This window comes from Callorhinchus milii, unplaced genomic scaffold, assembly GCF_018977255.1.
Source record: "Callorhinchus milii isolate IMCB2004 unplaced genomic scaffold, IMCB_Cmil_1.0 Scaffold5, whole genome shotgun sequence".
NCBI classification, from domain to species: Eukaryota; Metazoa; Chordata; class Chondrichthyes; order Chimaeriformes; family Callorhinchidae; genus Callorhinchus; species Callorhinchus milii.
Genome location: NW_024704746.1, coordinates 61,250,988 through 61,266,302, shown reverse-complemented (window position 1 = coordinate 61,266,302; position 15,315 = coordinate 61,250,988). Strand labels below are relative to the sequence as shown.

The 15,315-nt window shown below is 45.8% G+C and overlaps 2 protein-coding genes across 2 annotated transcripts; one reads left to right on the top strand and one right to left on the bottom strand.

Moving 5' to 3' along the window:
- Positions 1-291: 291 nt before the first annotated feature.
- On the bottom strand, positions 292-6,291 carry saysd1 (SAYSVFN motif domain containing 1). The gene is made up of 2 exons (XM_007890919.2): positions 6,065-6,291; positions 292-880 (listed from the first exon to the last, which is right to left on the bottom strand). Exons 1-2 carry the CDS (start codon positions 6,266-6,268, stop codon positions 545-547), a joined length of 540 nt encoding a protein of 179 aa, XP_007889110.2. The 5' UTR covers positions 6,269-6,291; the 3' UTR covers positions 292-544.
- Positions 6,292-8,513: 2,222 nt separating this feature from the next.
- Positions 8,514-14,581, top strand: LOC103177005 (platelet glycoprotein 4-like). Its single transcript, XM_007890930.2, has 3 exons — positions 8,514-8,616; positions 10,894-11,036; positions 14,115-14,581. The coding sequence occupies exons 1-3, from the start codon at positions 8,566-8,568 to the stop codon at positions 14,179-14,181; spliced, it is 261 nt and encodes an 86-aa protein (XP_007889121.1). The 5' UTR covers positions 8,514-8,565; the 3' UTR covers positions 14,182-14,581.
- Positions 14,582-15,315: the final 734 nt, after the last annotated feature.

Sequence of the window (15,315 nt, the reverse complement as noted above, 5' to 3'; positions counted from 1 at the left end):
AGGCAAACAGGCCCTTAGCTTAACATCTCATCTGAAGAGTGACATCTCTGCTAATGCAGCGCTCCCCAGCACGGAGTGCCAGCCTAGACTATGAGCTCAACCTTCCTGCTGTGGAAGTTGAACCACAACCTGTACCTACGGAGCCAGGTTCATACACAGATGTACATTTCCGTTGTTAGACATTGAAGATTAAATGTTGGGATAACTGGTGAAGTATGAATGAGGCATGTGAAGGGTGCAGCACACTAAGTATTGTGTAAACACACAGTAACACAAGAAGGTAGAAAATAGTTTGTGGGAGATAAAGAAAGCTTTGTTAGTGTTTAATTCAATTCTTTACACATGCAAGTTTAAATACCAACCCTTACATGACTAAAAGCCGGCATTCTTATTACAAGTGAAATAATGTACAGCATTGTTCAACTGTTGGTCCTTCATTTGTGCCATGGATTACATTTACTGTGTCCAGCATACTGTGAATGTTTTGTTGGTTGTCAGGTACACATATCCTTATGGGTCTGTATAAATGTCTGCCACACGTCAGTCATCGTCCAGCCAGAGGTCTGTACTGAAGTTCTCGTTCAAACTGCTCAGCTGTCAGACTCCCTTCAATAGCCTCACAGCCAGGGTTAAACACCGAGTAGGCACTCGCTTCTCCTTCCTTCTTTTTTGAGGAATCCCGGGTCCCCACGTAGATCCAGTAGAACATTGATATTAGGAAATAGACCAGGCCGAATTCTAACTCGATGAAGAGGCCGAGGAGTACCAGCCAGAGGAGGAACTTCAGGAAGGTGACATTAGTCAGGATTGAGTGATCAGTTTTAACAAGTCGGGCCACAAATCCATCACAAAGCCAGCCACAAACATTTTCTCTGTTCACCTGAAAGCAAAGTAAAATATGGAACATTACATCTTGGAAGAAGCATAATGGCCCTTTTTATGAGGAAGGAGGGAATGGAATGACGGCAACTGGCCTCTGCGTTTCACCCACAAAATACACAGTCAATTCACTTTACAGTATATTCTGTGAAGCGCTTTGAGACGTCTCGAAGACGTGATAAGGCGCTGTATCAAATGCAATGATTATCATTATTATTAATGGTGTTTTGTGCCAAAGCGCAGAAAATATATCGCTTGTTTTAGTACTGAGTTTGCACCTCTTTCCCACCTAAGACTATGCACAGATTCGGGGAAATACCAATGTTCCCAAGATATGATAATCCTACCATTTGATATAGCAAATTATCAAGTCACTGATATTTAAAAACAATGCAGCTCATACCAGGGCCCTGAAGCACATACCCCCATTACTCCAATAACCTAAAGAAAACCAACTCAAAAGTATATTAATCTCCATTCTCACTTGGAATTGCTATATGTCTCAGACCGATGATGAATTGCTCTACCTGTATAAATTCAATAATAACTAACTGTGAAACAGTCCCGACAAAATTGCAGTGGCAATAAAACAGGCAGGTTGCTAGCAGTTCTTTGAGTGCCACCTCCACCTCGTGGCTACTGGCCGCACCAGTTTTGCTGGTTGTCCCAAAACCCCAGCGATATTTAAAGATACCCAGAAGCTGAGTGTGCTATGACGGCTTCAACACATTGATTGCAGAAAATGGGACTTAAAAAGCATCCCGTTGCCATGGAAACCCTGCCTGCCGCAGAGCTGTGCTTTGGTCCTAGAGGACTCTAATGGATTTGAACACTGAATATTGATAAGCAACATTACGCGCACAATGGGACAATCGATGCAAACGCAAGTTTCTACTTTTGCCTCCCAACGTTAGACAAGCTGCCAACACACTGGAGCAGTCTCCGGGGAAAACAGAAACCCACTTGATTCCCTTTCACTGATGTGGTTCCAGAGCAGTTGCTCACACACATTTCCCCTTTCATCTGAACCCAGTTTCAAATGAACACAGTGATGCAGAATTCAAACAAAATAAAACTGTTAATAAATAATAAGTGTAAGTTACCAATCTGTCCTCCTCCACCGCCTCTCCTCTCACTCAACCTTCCTGGTTCTGTCCTTGACTGGTTCAGATCGTACCTCTCACACCAACTCCACTTCATGTCCACAAACGGCTTCTCCTCCAGCCCCCACACCGTCTCGTGCGGCGTTCCTCAGGGCTCTGTCCTTGGTCCCCTCCTCTTCAACATTCATATGCTCCCTCTTGGTGATATCATCCGTAGACATGGGGTCAACTTCCACATGTATGCGGATAACACCCAACTGTATCTCTCTGCCTCCACCCTTGACTCCAGGACCGCTGCTGTACTGATAAAATGTCTGTCAGACATCAAGTCCTGGATGAGAGCTAACTTTCTAGAGCTGAAAGTCAACAAGTCCGAGGCCCACCTCAGGCGCTGACAGCATAACTATCCAAGGATGCCCACTCCACCTTACGGAACTTTGGCATCTTGTTTGACCCTCGACTATCTTTTCCACCTGTGCCATGAGCCTCTCTGACTTTCCCCACCACCGCAACGTTGCCCGACTCTGCCATTTTCTCACATCGCAGGCCGCCGAAACCCTCATACACACATTCATAACATCCAGACTCGACTATGCAAACTCCCCAACTCCTCCCTCCATGGGCTGCAGATCATCCAGAACTCTGCAGCCCGTGTCCTCTCCCACATCAGGTTCCGTGACCCGATAAACCCCATCCTCACCCGACGCCAATGGCTTCCCATCACACAGAGGATACACTTCAAGATCTGGGTCCTCACCTTCAAACCTCTCCACAGCCTTTCTCCTTCCTACCTGTGATCTCTTAGCCTCCCCTACCAATCTGCCCGCTCCCTCAACGCAGCGGGCTCCAGCCTGCTTCACGTCCCCTGCCTCGCTCGCCTCACCATTGGCGGGCGGGCCTTCAGCCACTCTGCCCCCACCCTCTGGAAATCTACCCTGCAGACTCTCCGCCTCATCCTCTCCCTTGCCTCTTTCAAGACTCGTCTCAAGACCCTCTTCGACCGTGCCTTCAGTCACCTCCTTCCCCGCCTGACCCCCAGCTCCCTCCACCCTCCCTGACCCCCGTCTTGGGTCCGAAACACTGACTGTCCAGCGCCTTGGGGTGTGCTCCCGGTCTGAAAGGCGTGCCCAAATGTAATTTTATTGTTGTTGTTCATTCTGTTGACTCTTTTTAAAAAAAACGTGTTGAAAATTAAGTAGCTGGAATGTGGAATTCCCTGCTATAAATTATTACTGGGCACCATAATTAAAAAAAAGTCATAGATGAATGCTTAATAAAGAGGACAACAACTTGCATTTATATAGCGCCCTTCAGGCAGGGCAGCACCTCAGAGCATTTAACATTGGCGGAGTCTGATGCCGAGCCAGGGAGAGGAGGTGCCTGTGAGCTCGGTCAAAGAAGAAGGTCTTCAGTCGTGATCTAAAAGGGCATGGATGGGCAAGGTGGAGGGATTGGGGAGGGCTCCAAAACTTTGGGGCGCAGTGGCTGAAAGTGCAACTGCCGGGGGGTAGTGGAGTAGGGAGAAAGCAGGACAGAAAGGTAGGGAGGATTAAATATGATTCAATTAGGCTACAAAGAATGTGGACATTGGGTAAAGGACTAGATCTGGTTTATCTGTGGTTCTCCACAATCAAACAATAATAATGCATTTTGAATAGCAGTTGAAGAGGAGGGTCTTGAGATAGGCCTAGAAGGAGCCAAGGGAGTGGGTGAGGCGGAGGGACTGTGGGATAGTTCCAAAGGGGGCAGATAGGCTGAAGGGCCGACCGCTGATGGGCAACCCTTAATAGCTAGATTTACATTTGAAGAATGGCTACTTAGACAAAGTATAGGAGGGCCTTTATACCTTAGCAATTTAAGTGCCCTGCATGAAGGACACTATATAAATGCAAGTTGGTGTTGTTATTCTCAATGTTTCCAGGAGAGAGGGTAAAATAAGACGGAAACATTGCAATCACTGAGGTAAAGTTTATTGGAATGACTTGAGGCTGTGATGGAGGATGAAGGATCTTACCCTCAGACTTCTCCAATTCCTTCACCTGAAACATTGTTTTTGTAGCTTAAAAAGGTTCAGATACAATTTTATCCCATTTTGTGACACGTGTTAAGATTAGGTAGGGCGATAATATCCATTTACCTCAGTAGAAACAATTGAAAAGTAAAGCAGAGTTTCATGTGTTAAAGCTTAGTGTTAGTCGTCAGTTTTTTTTTTGCACGATGAGAAAGTAGAGAACAGCTGGAAAAGATCATTTGGGCCGTCATCAACAGTTTTGTCAAAGAGGGAACCATAAACAATGGCTGTTTATGAAGCTTGAATGCAATAGGAACATTGGCCTTTTAATTCTATGCAGATAAGTCTGGCGTGAGCAGATTGTGTATGTTGTTTTGTGGGGCTTGCTGTGTGAGTCCAACAACAAGATTTCATTTATAGAGCGCCTTTCACGTCGGGAGGACGTCCCAAAAGGCTGGACAGTTGGTTCAGGACCCGAGCAGGGGGGAAATGGTTAGGGGGAGGGAAGGGAGGGAGCCAGCTGCCCTTTTTATGCTATACAACAACAACAACAAATTACATGTGTGTATAGTGCCTTTCATACGCTCGGCAGCACGATTTCTAAGACGAAAAGGAGTTGCCATGTTTACAGGTGGTACACACCAAGAGTGCAAGTAGTCAGATGCAATGGTTAGGCCCGTGAAGTAGAGGGAGAGCAGAGTGAGTGAGTGAGAGAGAGAGAGAGAGACTGGCCTGCGGGCCGCCCTGGGCTTGTGGGACAACAGTACCAACTTGCATTTACGTAGTCCTCTTCACGCAGGGTAGCGTCTCGGAGCAATACTATCTCTCACTCATCACTGTACGGGCATTTGTTGCACTCGGTGTTGAAGCTCCACCAATATTAAGCGCTCCGAGGTCCGAGGTGCATGAAGGGTACAATATCAATGCAAGTTGCTGCACTACCTGCCATACAGTGTAATATAACAGGCAGTGCAGCAGTGCAGTCTCGGCTCATCGCCAGCACCTGGAAAGACAGACCAGTCACTGGGCTCAAGGAATCCTCCCACTCGGCTCCTGTTAACCCTTGCAAACCAGAGCCCTAATGTACAGCGTGGTCCAAGCTGGACAAGCCGCGTCTGGGCCGGGCCGGACCGGGGGGAGGGGGCCCCAACAACAACAAAATTACATTGGTAGAGCGCCTTTCACGTCGGGAGGACGTCCCAAAGCGCTGAACAGTCAGGTGTCGGGGGCCGAGCGTGGGGGAGGGGTGAGGTAGGGGTGAGGGAAGGCAGAGAGGTGGGAGGGCGACCAAAGGCACGGTCGAAGAGAATGGTCTTGAGACCGACCTTGAAGGAGGTGAGGGAGGAAGCGAGGCGAAGGGACCGTGGGATGGAGCCTGGAACGTCTGGAACTCCATCCCCCAATCTCTCCGCCTCGCCCCCTCCTCAGCCTCCTTCGAGTCCCACCTCAAGACCCTCCTCTTCGACCATGCCATCGGTCACCCCCTCTCCCCCCCCCGACCCCAGCTCAGGTCTGCTTGGGACGTCCTCCCGACATGAAAGGCCCTACACCAATGTAATCTGGTTGTTGTTGTTGTTGTTTTTCCCTGAACGACCTTCTGGACCACACCAATCGATACCTGAACACAACCCCATTAGATTAGACTGATTAGAAACAGGAACGCTTCTCCCCCCGACTGGGGGGGGGTTCGGACTCCGCCGCCGTTCATCGGTCCGGGACCCGCCGCCCGGCGTGAGCGGCCGCTGTAAATACATAGAGGGATGTGCGAGTTGTTGTTGTTGTTGTTGTTATTTTGTTTGGATTTTGGTAAAGTCACCTCATCGACACCTGTCCCCCTCCCCCACTCCTCCCCCTCCCCCACTCCTCCCCCTCCCCCACTCCCCCCCCCACTCCCCCCTCCCCCCCCCTCCGGCTCGGAGTCGCGATCCGCCACTGCCAGGCGCTCTGGGACGCTCCCCCTTCCTGAGGGGCGCTGTATAAACACAAGTTGTTGTTGTTGTCGTCGTCGTCGTCCCGCAAACCCAGGGCGGCCCGCGGGCCACTCCTCTCTCTCTCTCTCTCACTCACTCACTCCGCTCTCTCTCTCCTCCTCCTCCTCCTCCGCGGGCCGCTCCGGGCCCGTCCCCCGTGGGCCGCAGAGCCCCAGCCTGGCCCGCAGGCCGCTCAACAAGCCTCGGGACTCTCCGGCCTCCTCCCGGGAGCCGCCGCCGCCGCCGCTGTGCGGCCTCTCCTCAGCCTGTCGCTCAGCTCTCCACTCCGCCAGCTTCCGCTCCATCTTGCGGGGCGGAAGTGTCCTTACTCCCTGGTCTCGCCCTCACTCACACTGCGGGGCGGAAGCGCCCTTACCCAGAAACCTCCCTGGTCGCTCTTTCACGCTGCCGGCGAGGCGGAAGTGTCGGAGTCCGTACCCAGAATCCTCCCCGGTCTCGCCCTCCCTCACACTGCGGGGCGGAAGTGTCGGTGTCAGTGTCCTGACCCGGACCCCTCCCTCCCCTCTCACACACACTCACTCTCTCTCTCTCTCTCTCTCTGCGGGGCGGAAGTGCCCTCTGGTCAAGAGTCTGCGGCCCACACCCAATATGGCGGGTTTGGGGCAGTTTTTTTTGGTGGTGGTGGTGGTTGTTGTTGTTGTTGGTGTTGCATTCGGCACGTCTTCGAGACGCCTCAAAGCTCCGCCCGGAACGTCCCATCGAATGACTTGACTATATTTCTGCCCCGACTTTGGGTGGGAGGGGAAAAAAATACACGGTTTGGGGCGGCGGCGGCGGCGACGGCCGTCGTCCAAATTGTTTTAAAACAAATAAATTTGAACCCTCTCCCCCCCCCCAGAATTTTTTTTATATTCCGCCTCCGCCTCCGCCGCATGAAGACCGTTTTGATCGGGGGGGGAAGAGTGCCCGGTCGGCAGCTCAGGCGGCATCTGATGGAGAGAGGAAAGTGGGTCAACATTTTGGATCCGTGACCCTTCATCAGAACTGGGGCACCGTTGGGAGGAAGAGGCTTTTAAGGGCTAACGGAGAGGTGGCGGAGGAGGGGGGGGGGGGGGCAAGGAAGACAAAGGAGACGATAGGGTAGAGGACAGGGGATGATGGGTTAAAGAGGTGTTAACGATGCACAACAAACCGGGGGTGGGGGGAAATTTGCAATTGGAAGTGCGGAGCTTAACCATCAGTTACTTGCTTCTCTGCAGGCCGATCAAGGTGGATTTCAGGCGCTGGACGTACGAATGTGCGTTCGCGAACTCGGTTTCCAGGTAGCGCCTTATAGCAGCTGAAGCCTCAAGCCTCAGAGTTTCCTCATGAACTATCTGGCGGGCAGCTGCCTTCAGTGTGGTGTGAGGACCTTTACACAACAGCTTGTGGCGTGTTAGCCACCTCAATATTGTTGAGGTCCAAGTCCAATGCCATGTACCAGGCTTACTCAGCTACGGTTGTTCAATGCAGGACAGCGGACAATTTTCACACAGCAAAAGGACCACAAACAGTCATGAAGTGAACGGCCAATTTTTTTCGATGGTTTGTTTAGTAAGGAGAAACCCCGTTCTGTTTTTGAATAGTGCCATAGGATGTTTGGCATTCCCCAGTCAAAACTCACCAAAAACATGAATTTGTCATTCATCTCATTGATGTTTTTAAGAGTACTTTGCAGGTGCAAATCACCTTTGGCATTTATTTGGATCACTTAATTTAAAAAAAGCGCAATGTGCGTGAGACAATAGTGCAGTAGTTAAAAACAAACTACTATTTTTATTACAGTTACACCTAGATTTTACACCATGTCGGTGAACTTTGCTATTTGATCACAGTACAGCTGTTAAAGGCAGAATTTTCTGTGGTACATATTGTTATCTGTGATTTATTGGTTTATTCTTCTAATTGGCTTGTGCGCATACTTCCAGCATAAAAAAGATTTGACTTTTAACTCTGTTATCATCACCTGACTCTGTTCATTTTCTTACTTTACTCTGATTCTTCTGGAGTTCACCTCGAAGCTTACCGAGTAAGAGAAGGTTGTGCCTCTCCTCAGGGTAAACCTGTTAACTTTAGGAATAATGGGCTGTGACAGCAAACATCCTAATACCAGTTGGGGACAAGATTATTCAGGATATCAATGGTTTATTGGTTTATTCTTCTAATTGGCTTCTGCACATACTTCCAGCATCAGAAGAGTTTGACTTCACTCATATCATAACAAATAAATAACCCTTGTTCTCCCCAGCTCTTCTCCCCAGTTTTGTTTCAACCCAACCCCCCTTTTGTTTTACACCACTATCACCTGTTTAATCCATCAACTAATACATTCCCTCCTTTGTCTTTTTTTTGTCTTCTTCGTTTTCCTTGTCATGCCTCCCCATCTCAACTTGTCCTTAAAAACCTCTCCCTCCCAACACGCCCCAGTTCTGATGAAGGGTCGTGGACCCGAAACATTGACTCACTTTGCTTTCCCCATAGATGCTGCCTGACCTGCTGAGTTTTCCCAGCTCTCTCTGTTTTTGTTTCATATTTCCAGCATCTGCAGTATTTTGTGTTTTGTAAATAACCCTTGTGTTTGATAGAACAGCTATAATGTGCAATGGTGCAATTAAAAGAATTAAAGGGACATAAAGGTGATACATCATTGACGGTAAGGAACAGACATTTAAACTTGAATTGATAGTTGGAAAACTGTTAGAGATCATAATTAGGCAGTTGGAGTAGGGTTGACTGGGGTATTTAGAAGGGAATTAGATGTCAGCCTAGCTAAATTATTCCACTCTCACTCCTGGGGCAGGAAGTTGTGTTAAGTCAGGCACGGGGACTTGGAGCTAATTGCCTAAGCTGATACTTCACTGCAGTGTTGGGAGAAGTGCTTCATTGTTAGAGGTTCTGTCCTTCAGATGAAACATTAAACCAATGTCCCGACCACCTGTAGTCAGCGAAGATTCCATGCCATCTGAAGAGAAAAGGGATTCTCTCCCAGTGTTCGGGGCAACATCGAATAGAATCATACCCTGAATGGTGAAATTCTCAATGGCGTATATCAACAGAGGAAATTTGAATGTGCATCAATGGTGATCTTTATACAAGATCACGAGAGATTTGGATGAAGAAGAGCCTTCAGAGCATTTGATCTCATCCCTCCAGTCTACCCACCCTACCAATCTACCTTTAACAGTATCAAGCTGTTTCTTAGATGACTCCGATGGCTTGGCATCAACCAATCTTCTTTACCCATTCCAGTCATTAATAACTACTTATTAGGTAACTATTAGCTATTGTGTAAATAAGTATGTCTGGATCTCCGCCCTGAAATTTTCCTTCAAAATCTTCAATGCCCTCATATCAAAGAATTGATTGCCCTCTTGTTCCACTGCATTGTTATGTCCAATTCTGATTAAAGCTGCAAATAATATTAACGATAAGCCCGATTCTCACACTGACTCTGCTCAGCTCTGACCTCAGCCTCACCTCACTCAGTTCTGCAATGTTTAAATTGTATTTGGACTCTAATCTATGTGAAAAAGTTTAAATTGTAGTAATAATAGTCCTTGCATTTGATTTAGCACCTTATCACATTGTTGAAACGTTTCAAATGCTTCTCAGGATTTACTATAAAGTATATTGCCTGTGTATGTGTAGGTGAACAAGGCAGCACAGCCATAGCCCACAAACAGCCATGAAGTGAATAACCAATTTGTATCTGGGGTGGTGGGGGGTGGGATTGTTGGTCAAGACCTTTGCGGGTAATCCAAATACAGGGTAAGCAAATACTGTAAACATGACCTACCTGATGGATCTCGGCATTAGATATCACTGCACAAGCAAATGGACTTCAGTAAAGCTCAAGGACACTTTAGTCTTGATCTTTGGCTTGATGTAGGGAACAATCTTTGGTCAAAGTGCATGCTGTATAATCTTCCTTTTGATTAAAGAAATAGTGGAAATTAAAATCTTGACATTGCTGTGCGCAACTGGCTGCCACGTTTCATCCACAAAATACAGTCACTCCTTTTTACAGTATATCATGTGAAGCGCTTTGAGACATCTCAATGATTTGATAAGGTGCTATATCAAATGCAAGGATTATTATTATTATTGATATAGTCCAAATTGGCTGATAGATTGCTATTTCTGACAGTTTCCCCATGAATCTTGAAATACTAGCCTCTGTAGACTAGATCCAGTTTTTGTATCTAATTTTACATCGTCAAACACAGAAATGACAGAACTCGTTTTCATTTAAAATCCTCAGTATTTTTTTTAACTCAGTTACTGAACAACTTTATTTAACTTTACCACACTTATACCTTACCACACCCAATGTCTTAGACAATAAAAAGCTATTGCCTTGTGCAAATCTGAGCGATTCACACCAGGAAGTTTCCAAATTCCAAATTCAGAAGATCTCCCTGACTTCAGCGCGATTTGGATAAGATCACTAGATTGTTCTGCACTATCAATTTCTGTTTTGGTTTTGTTGACCATGCTCCGTAGGGGCCCTCCATCTGCCGAGTTGATATCTTTTATTTTGACTTTAATACATTCAAAATGGATGTATATATTTCCATTTGAGATGATCATTATACAATATACAATATAAAACATCGGATTTCTGGAAGGGAAAAACTAAATTATTGCTTATGGGTCCTGTTTCTCAAATGTGGCATCTGGCCCTCGACACCCAAAATAATAATAATAATAATTCTTGCATTTGATATAGCGCCTTATCACGTCTTCGAGACGTCTCAAGGCGCTTCACAGAATATACTGTAAAGTGAGTTAACTGTATATTTTTGTAGGTGAAAAGGTTAGTCCACCCTGTTGTGGACCATGTCATTTCACAGTATACCAGCTGAACTCAACGTGATTGTTATGAGCTTCTTTATATTGAAACATATCCTTTTCCCCTTCAATGTTACAGGACGGCCTTGCCTATGAGAACTGGATACAAACAGGAAGTACTGTCTACAGGCAGTTTTGGCTCTTCAGTGTATTAAATCCAATGGACATTATTGATTCAGGTGCTAAACCTCAACTCGAGCAGAGAGGACCCTACACTTACAGGTAGCTGCTCTATTGTAGGCTAATTTTGAAGAAATAATAATAATAATAATGATAATAATCCTTGCATTTGATATAGTGCTTTTCATGTCTTCTAGACATCTCAAAGCGCTTCATAGAAAACACTAAGGTGAATTGACTATCTTATTGCACCATGGTAGGATCAAGCCATTCTTATGTCTGAAGGCTCTTTATCTTGATCACTGTATACACATGAGTTTTGATTACAGATTATGACCCGCAATGTACTACAAACTGTCGTGGATTGAGTGACCCAATTTTTTTTGAGGAATTATTAACCCCAGAAAGCGATCGGTAAATCGACTAACAATTGGGTTCCTAATTAATGCCAGGTAAACAGAGGAGTGTAGGTTAAGTGATTTCACCCCACCCGGGAATTGATCCTGGGTCCTCTCACTTACAAGGTGACTGTGCTAACCACTGCGCTACCTTTTTTGATCAGCCGAGTGTGACCCATCACATTTGTGACCCATCACCTCGCTTAAGAGCATCTAAACCAAGCTGCCATGCGTGCCACCTGCACAAAGAAATTCCCATATTGTTGGAATGAAGTGGGCACATTCTCCACAGAACGACTCTTCCTGATTACCTAATTCCAGAGTATTAGGTGCAGGTTGGCAAGAGGCACGGCTTGGGGACCCCAGAGTTTGCGTTTGGGTACTGTTGGAGTCTAACCAGGTAAAATTGCATTGCTTGAAAACTTCCCGCTGCTTATCCAGCTATGACCACCTTTAGGGCTTTGTTCTGTGGCACTCATGACCTAAATACACATGGCAGGAGGTATTGCGTTCACTGAACGTTCCTTTCTCATTCATTATCGGATCCATCCAACCCACTGATTGCTTGGAACACCTTTACAGAATTTATGCCTCATCTTATCTGAGAGACCAGATTATGTCCATTTGGGGTGAAGAATTTGGTATGCGTTGTGCTAATTATCACGAGTGGATATTTTTCACGTTCACTGCTGACAACTCGACTTTGCTTCAATTCTCCATCGACCTGACATATTTATATTTACAACTGAGGCCTTCCAGTCTCACTGAACAGAATACTGGCATAACTCATATCTGAGTTTGCTTTACATGGGCTCTCAGAGTGTGTTTATTGAAGACCACATTCTGTGAAGGGTTTTCCAAGTAGTAAAATATGTCAGAACTTCTATTTTCAAAGCCTCTAGATTATGAGGAATGGAAGGCTGCAGGGATTACCATTGGCCAAATATGAAGAGCCTAATATGCAAAATCTACTTAAATTTTTCAACAGGATTCCTTATTTCAGCACTGATATTAATCTTTCCCTTGCATCTCCAATGTTAACAGACAAGTACTGTACTAAGTGGGATCTCACACACTGGAGAAAAGGAGTGACAATGAGTTAATGTTTCAGTTCATTCATCTAACTTTAAAAATAATTTTGGCAAATTTTTGCTTTGGTGCCGCCTGTGGGGTCTCCTCATTTATGAGGATATTGGTACAGTCTGGGGACCACCCCCTTGTGGTAGTCCTGTAGCTCAGTGGTTAGAGCACTCGCTTTGCAAGTGAGAGACCTGAGTTCAATTCCCGGCAGAGGGCGAAACCTTGGGCAAGTTTCCTTACTCCACACAGAGCCTAATAATAATCCCTCCAAAAACCAAAAACAATAATAAATTGGTCATTTTCAATCCACGACTGTTTGTGGGACATTGCTGTGCGCAATTGGCTGCCGCGTTCGCACACAAATATACAGTCAATTCACTTTACAGTGTGTTCTGTGAAGCGCTTTGGGACGTCCTCCCGACGTGAAAAGCGCTATATCAAATGCAAGGATTATTATTATTATTATTATTATATTCTGTGAAACGCTTTGGGACGTCTAGAAGACGTGAAAAGCGCTTTATCAAATGCAAGGATTATTATTATTATTAGTTCAGCTGGGGAATATTTAAGGTCTTGCACAATCTCAGTAGGAGACGTCTTATCAGAAGCAAGGGGATTAGCCCCTCATGCCTGTTCAAACTGAGTTAAAATAAACACTATAAACTTTTACTTGATGTGTGAATTAATTCCTTGTACTACTATGGTCTTGAACATAAAACCCTTCCCTCACTTGGGAGAAACGTTATACGACATTGCTGTAACTTACTACGAGACTGTGTGACACGCTTTGATTTCCATTCTTTAATCTTCTACATAATTCTATGTAAGTTAAATGATGGTGTCCAGTTGCAGAGTGGTATTTATTATTCCCTGTTGCATTGGTTGATGCTCTTAGAAAAATCAAGAACAATAATAATAATCCTTGTATTTGATCACTAATATCGAGTTTTAAAGAGATTTTTATCATGTTTTCGACTGGAAAAATAGCCAACTTCTGTTCATCAGATTGCCATGGACGTCACTTCCTTGACATGCAACATACAGACAATGATATCTTTTGCGAGTTACCTGCACCTCGCTCTGTAATTCCATCCTAGAGTCTCCAACTCCCTCCCTCCCCTCGTTCAAGGTTCATCTCAAGACCTATCTGTTTGAACTTGCATCATCATTCCCCTCTATGTCCCCTCCAGCGCCTTGGGACGTCCTCCCGACGTGAAAGGCGCTCTATAAATGGAATGTTGTTGTTGTTGTGGTTGTATGTCCCCCTCGGCGCCCACCCTCAGCTCAGGCCAGGTTTGTGAAGTGCCTTGGGACATCCTCACAACGTGAAAGGCGCTATATAAATGTAAATTTGTATTGTATTGTGGATGCAAACAAAACATCAGGACTTTTGAACTCACATCATCTATTCTGACGCTGCAATGTCAGATGTCTGTTCAGTGAGATGTTAAAATTCCATTGAAAAGAGAAGGCAGTTTCTCCCAGTTTCTTGGCCAACAATCCCACAAATAAAATTGGTTATTGGCTTCACTACTGTTTGTGCAACATTGCAGTGTGCAAATTGGTTACTGCTTTTACTTTTAAAATACAGGCACTACATTTTCCAATGAATTCTTGTAAAGCACTTTGAGACTTTCCTCTGACAGGAAAAGCTTTTTCTTATTCTAGCATATGTGATAATGCTCCTTTTTGTTCTTACCAGAAATCTTCTCTTCCGGAACAATACTTACTGTGACATGATAAACGGGACAGGTACCCTTGGTGCTTAATAATTTAATACACCCTCGTGCCATCAAAAATATTACCAAAACCGAGGAGGACAGGGCTCAGAAGAACAAGTAGAACAACAACAACTTGCATTTATATAGCATCCTTCACACAGGGAGGGTAGTGTCTCAGAGCACTTAACAATGGCTGAGGTTTACTCTGAGCTGGGAAGAAAAGGGAGGTGACCACAGGGACGATCATAGAGGAAGGTTTTCATAGGCGATCTGAAGACTGGCAAAGAGGAGCAATGTGGAGGGATTGAGCCAGGGTGCTTGAGAGTTTCAGGGCATAGTGCCTGAAAGAACAGCTGCCCTTAGTGGAGTGTAGGGGATGAGAGACGAACGGAAGGCTGGAAACAAAAACAGATGTCGCCGGGAACACTCAGCAGGTCAGGCAGGATCTATGGAGAAAGGTAAGTGGGTCAACATTTTGGATCTATGACCCTTCATCAGAACTCGGGCATGTTGGGCGGAAGAGGCTTTTAAGGGCTAACAAAGAGGTGGGAGGGGGAAGGAAGACAAAGGAGATGATAGGGTATAGGACAGGGGATGATGAGTTAAAGAGGGTTAACGATGCACAACAAACCGGGGGTGGGGGGGAATTTGCAATTGGAAGTGCGGAGCTTAACCAGCAGTTACTTGCTTCTCTGCAGGCCGATCAGGGTGGATTCCAGGCGCTGGACGTATGAATGTGCGTTCGCGAACTCGGTTTCCAGGTAGCGCCTTATAGCAGCTGAAGCCTCAAGCCTCAGAGTTTCCTCATGAACTATCTGGCGGGCAGCTGCCTTCAGTGTGGTGTGAGGACCTTTACACAACAGCTTGTGGCGTGTTAGCCACCTCAATATTGTTGAGGTCTAAGTCCAATGCCATGTACCAGACTTACTCAGCTACAGTTGTTCAATGCAGGACAGCAGACAATTTTCACATAGCAAAATTCCCACAAACAGTCATGAAGCGAACGACCAATTTTTTTCGATGGTTTGTTTAGTAAGGAGAAACCCCGTTCTGTTTTCGAATAGTGCCATGGGATGTTTGGCATTCCCCAGTCAAAACTCACCAAAAACATGAATTTGTAGCTTGGGGTACATTGCGGGTGCAAATCAGCTTTAGCATTTATTTGCATCACTTAATTTAAAA

Coding starts and splice junctions, on each gene's coding strand:
- saysd1 (XM_007890919.2), bottom strand. CDS start 6,268: ATGGAGCGGAAGCTGGCGGAGTGGAGAGCTGAGCGACAGGCTGAGGAG. Junction 881..6,064: donor AGGAGGAGAGAGAGAGCGGA/GTGAGTGAGTGA, acceptor CTTTGCTTTCAG/GTGAACAGAGAAAATGTTTG.
- LOC103177005 (XM_007890930.2), top strand. CDS start 8,566: ATGGTGCAATTAAAAGAATTAAAGGGACATAAAGGTGATACATCATTG. Junction 8,617..10,893: donor AAGGTGATACATCATTGACG/GTAAGGAACAGA, acceptor TCAATGTTACAG/GACGGCCTTGCCTATGAGAA. Junction 11,037..14,114: donor AGAGGACCCTACACTTACAG/GTAGCTGCTCTA, acceptor TGTTCTTACCAG/AAATCTTCTCTTCCGGAACA.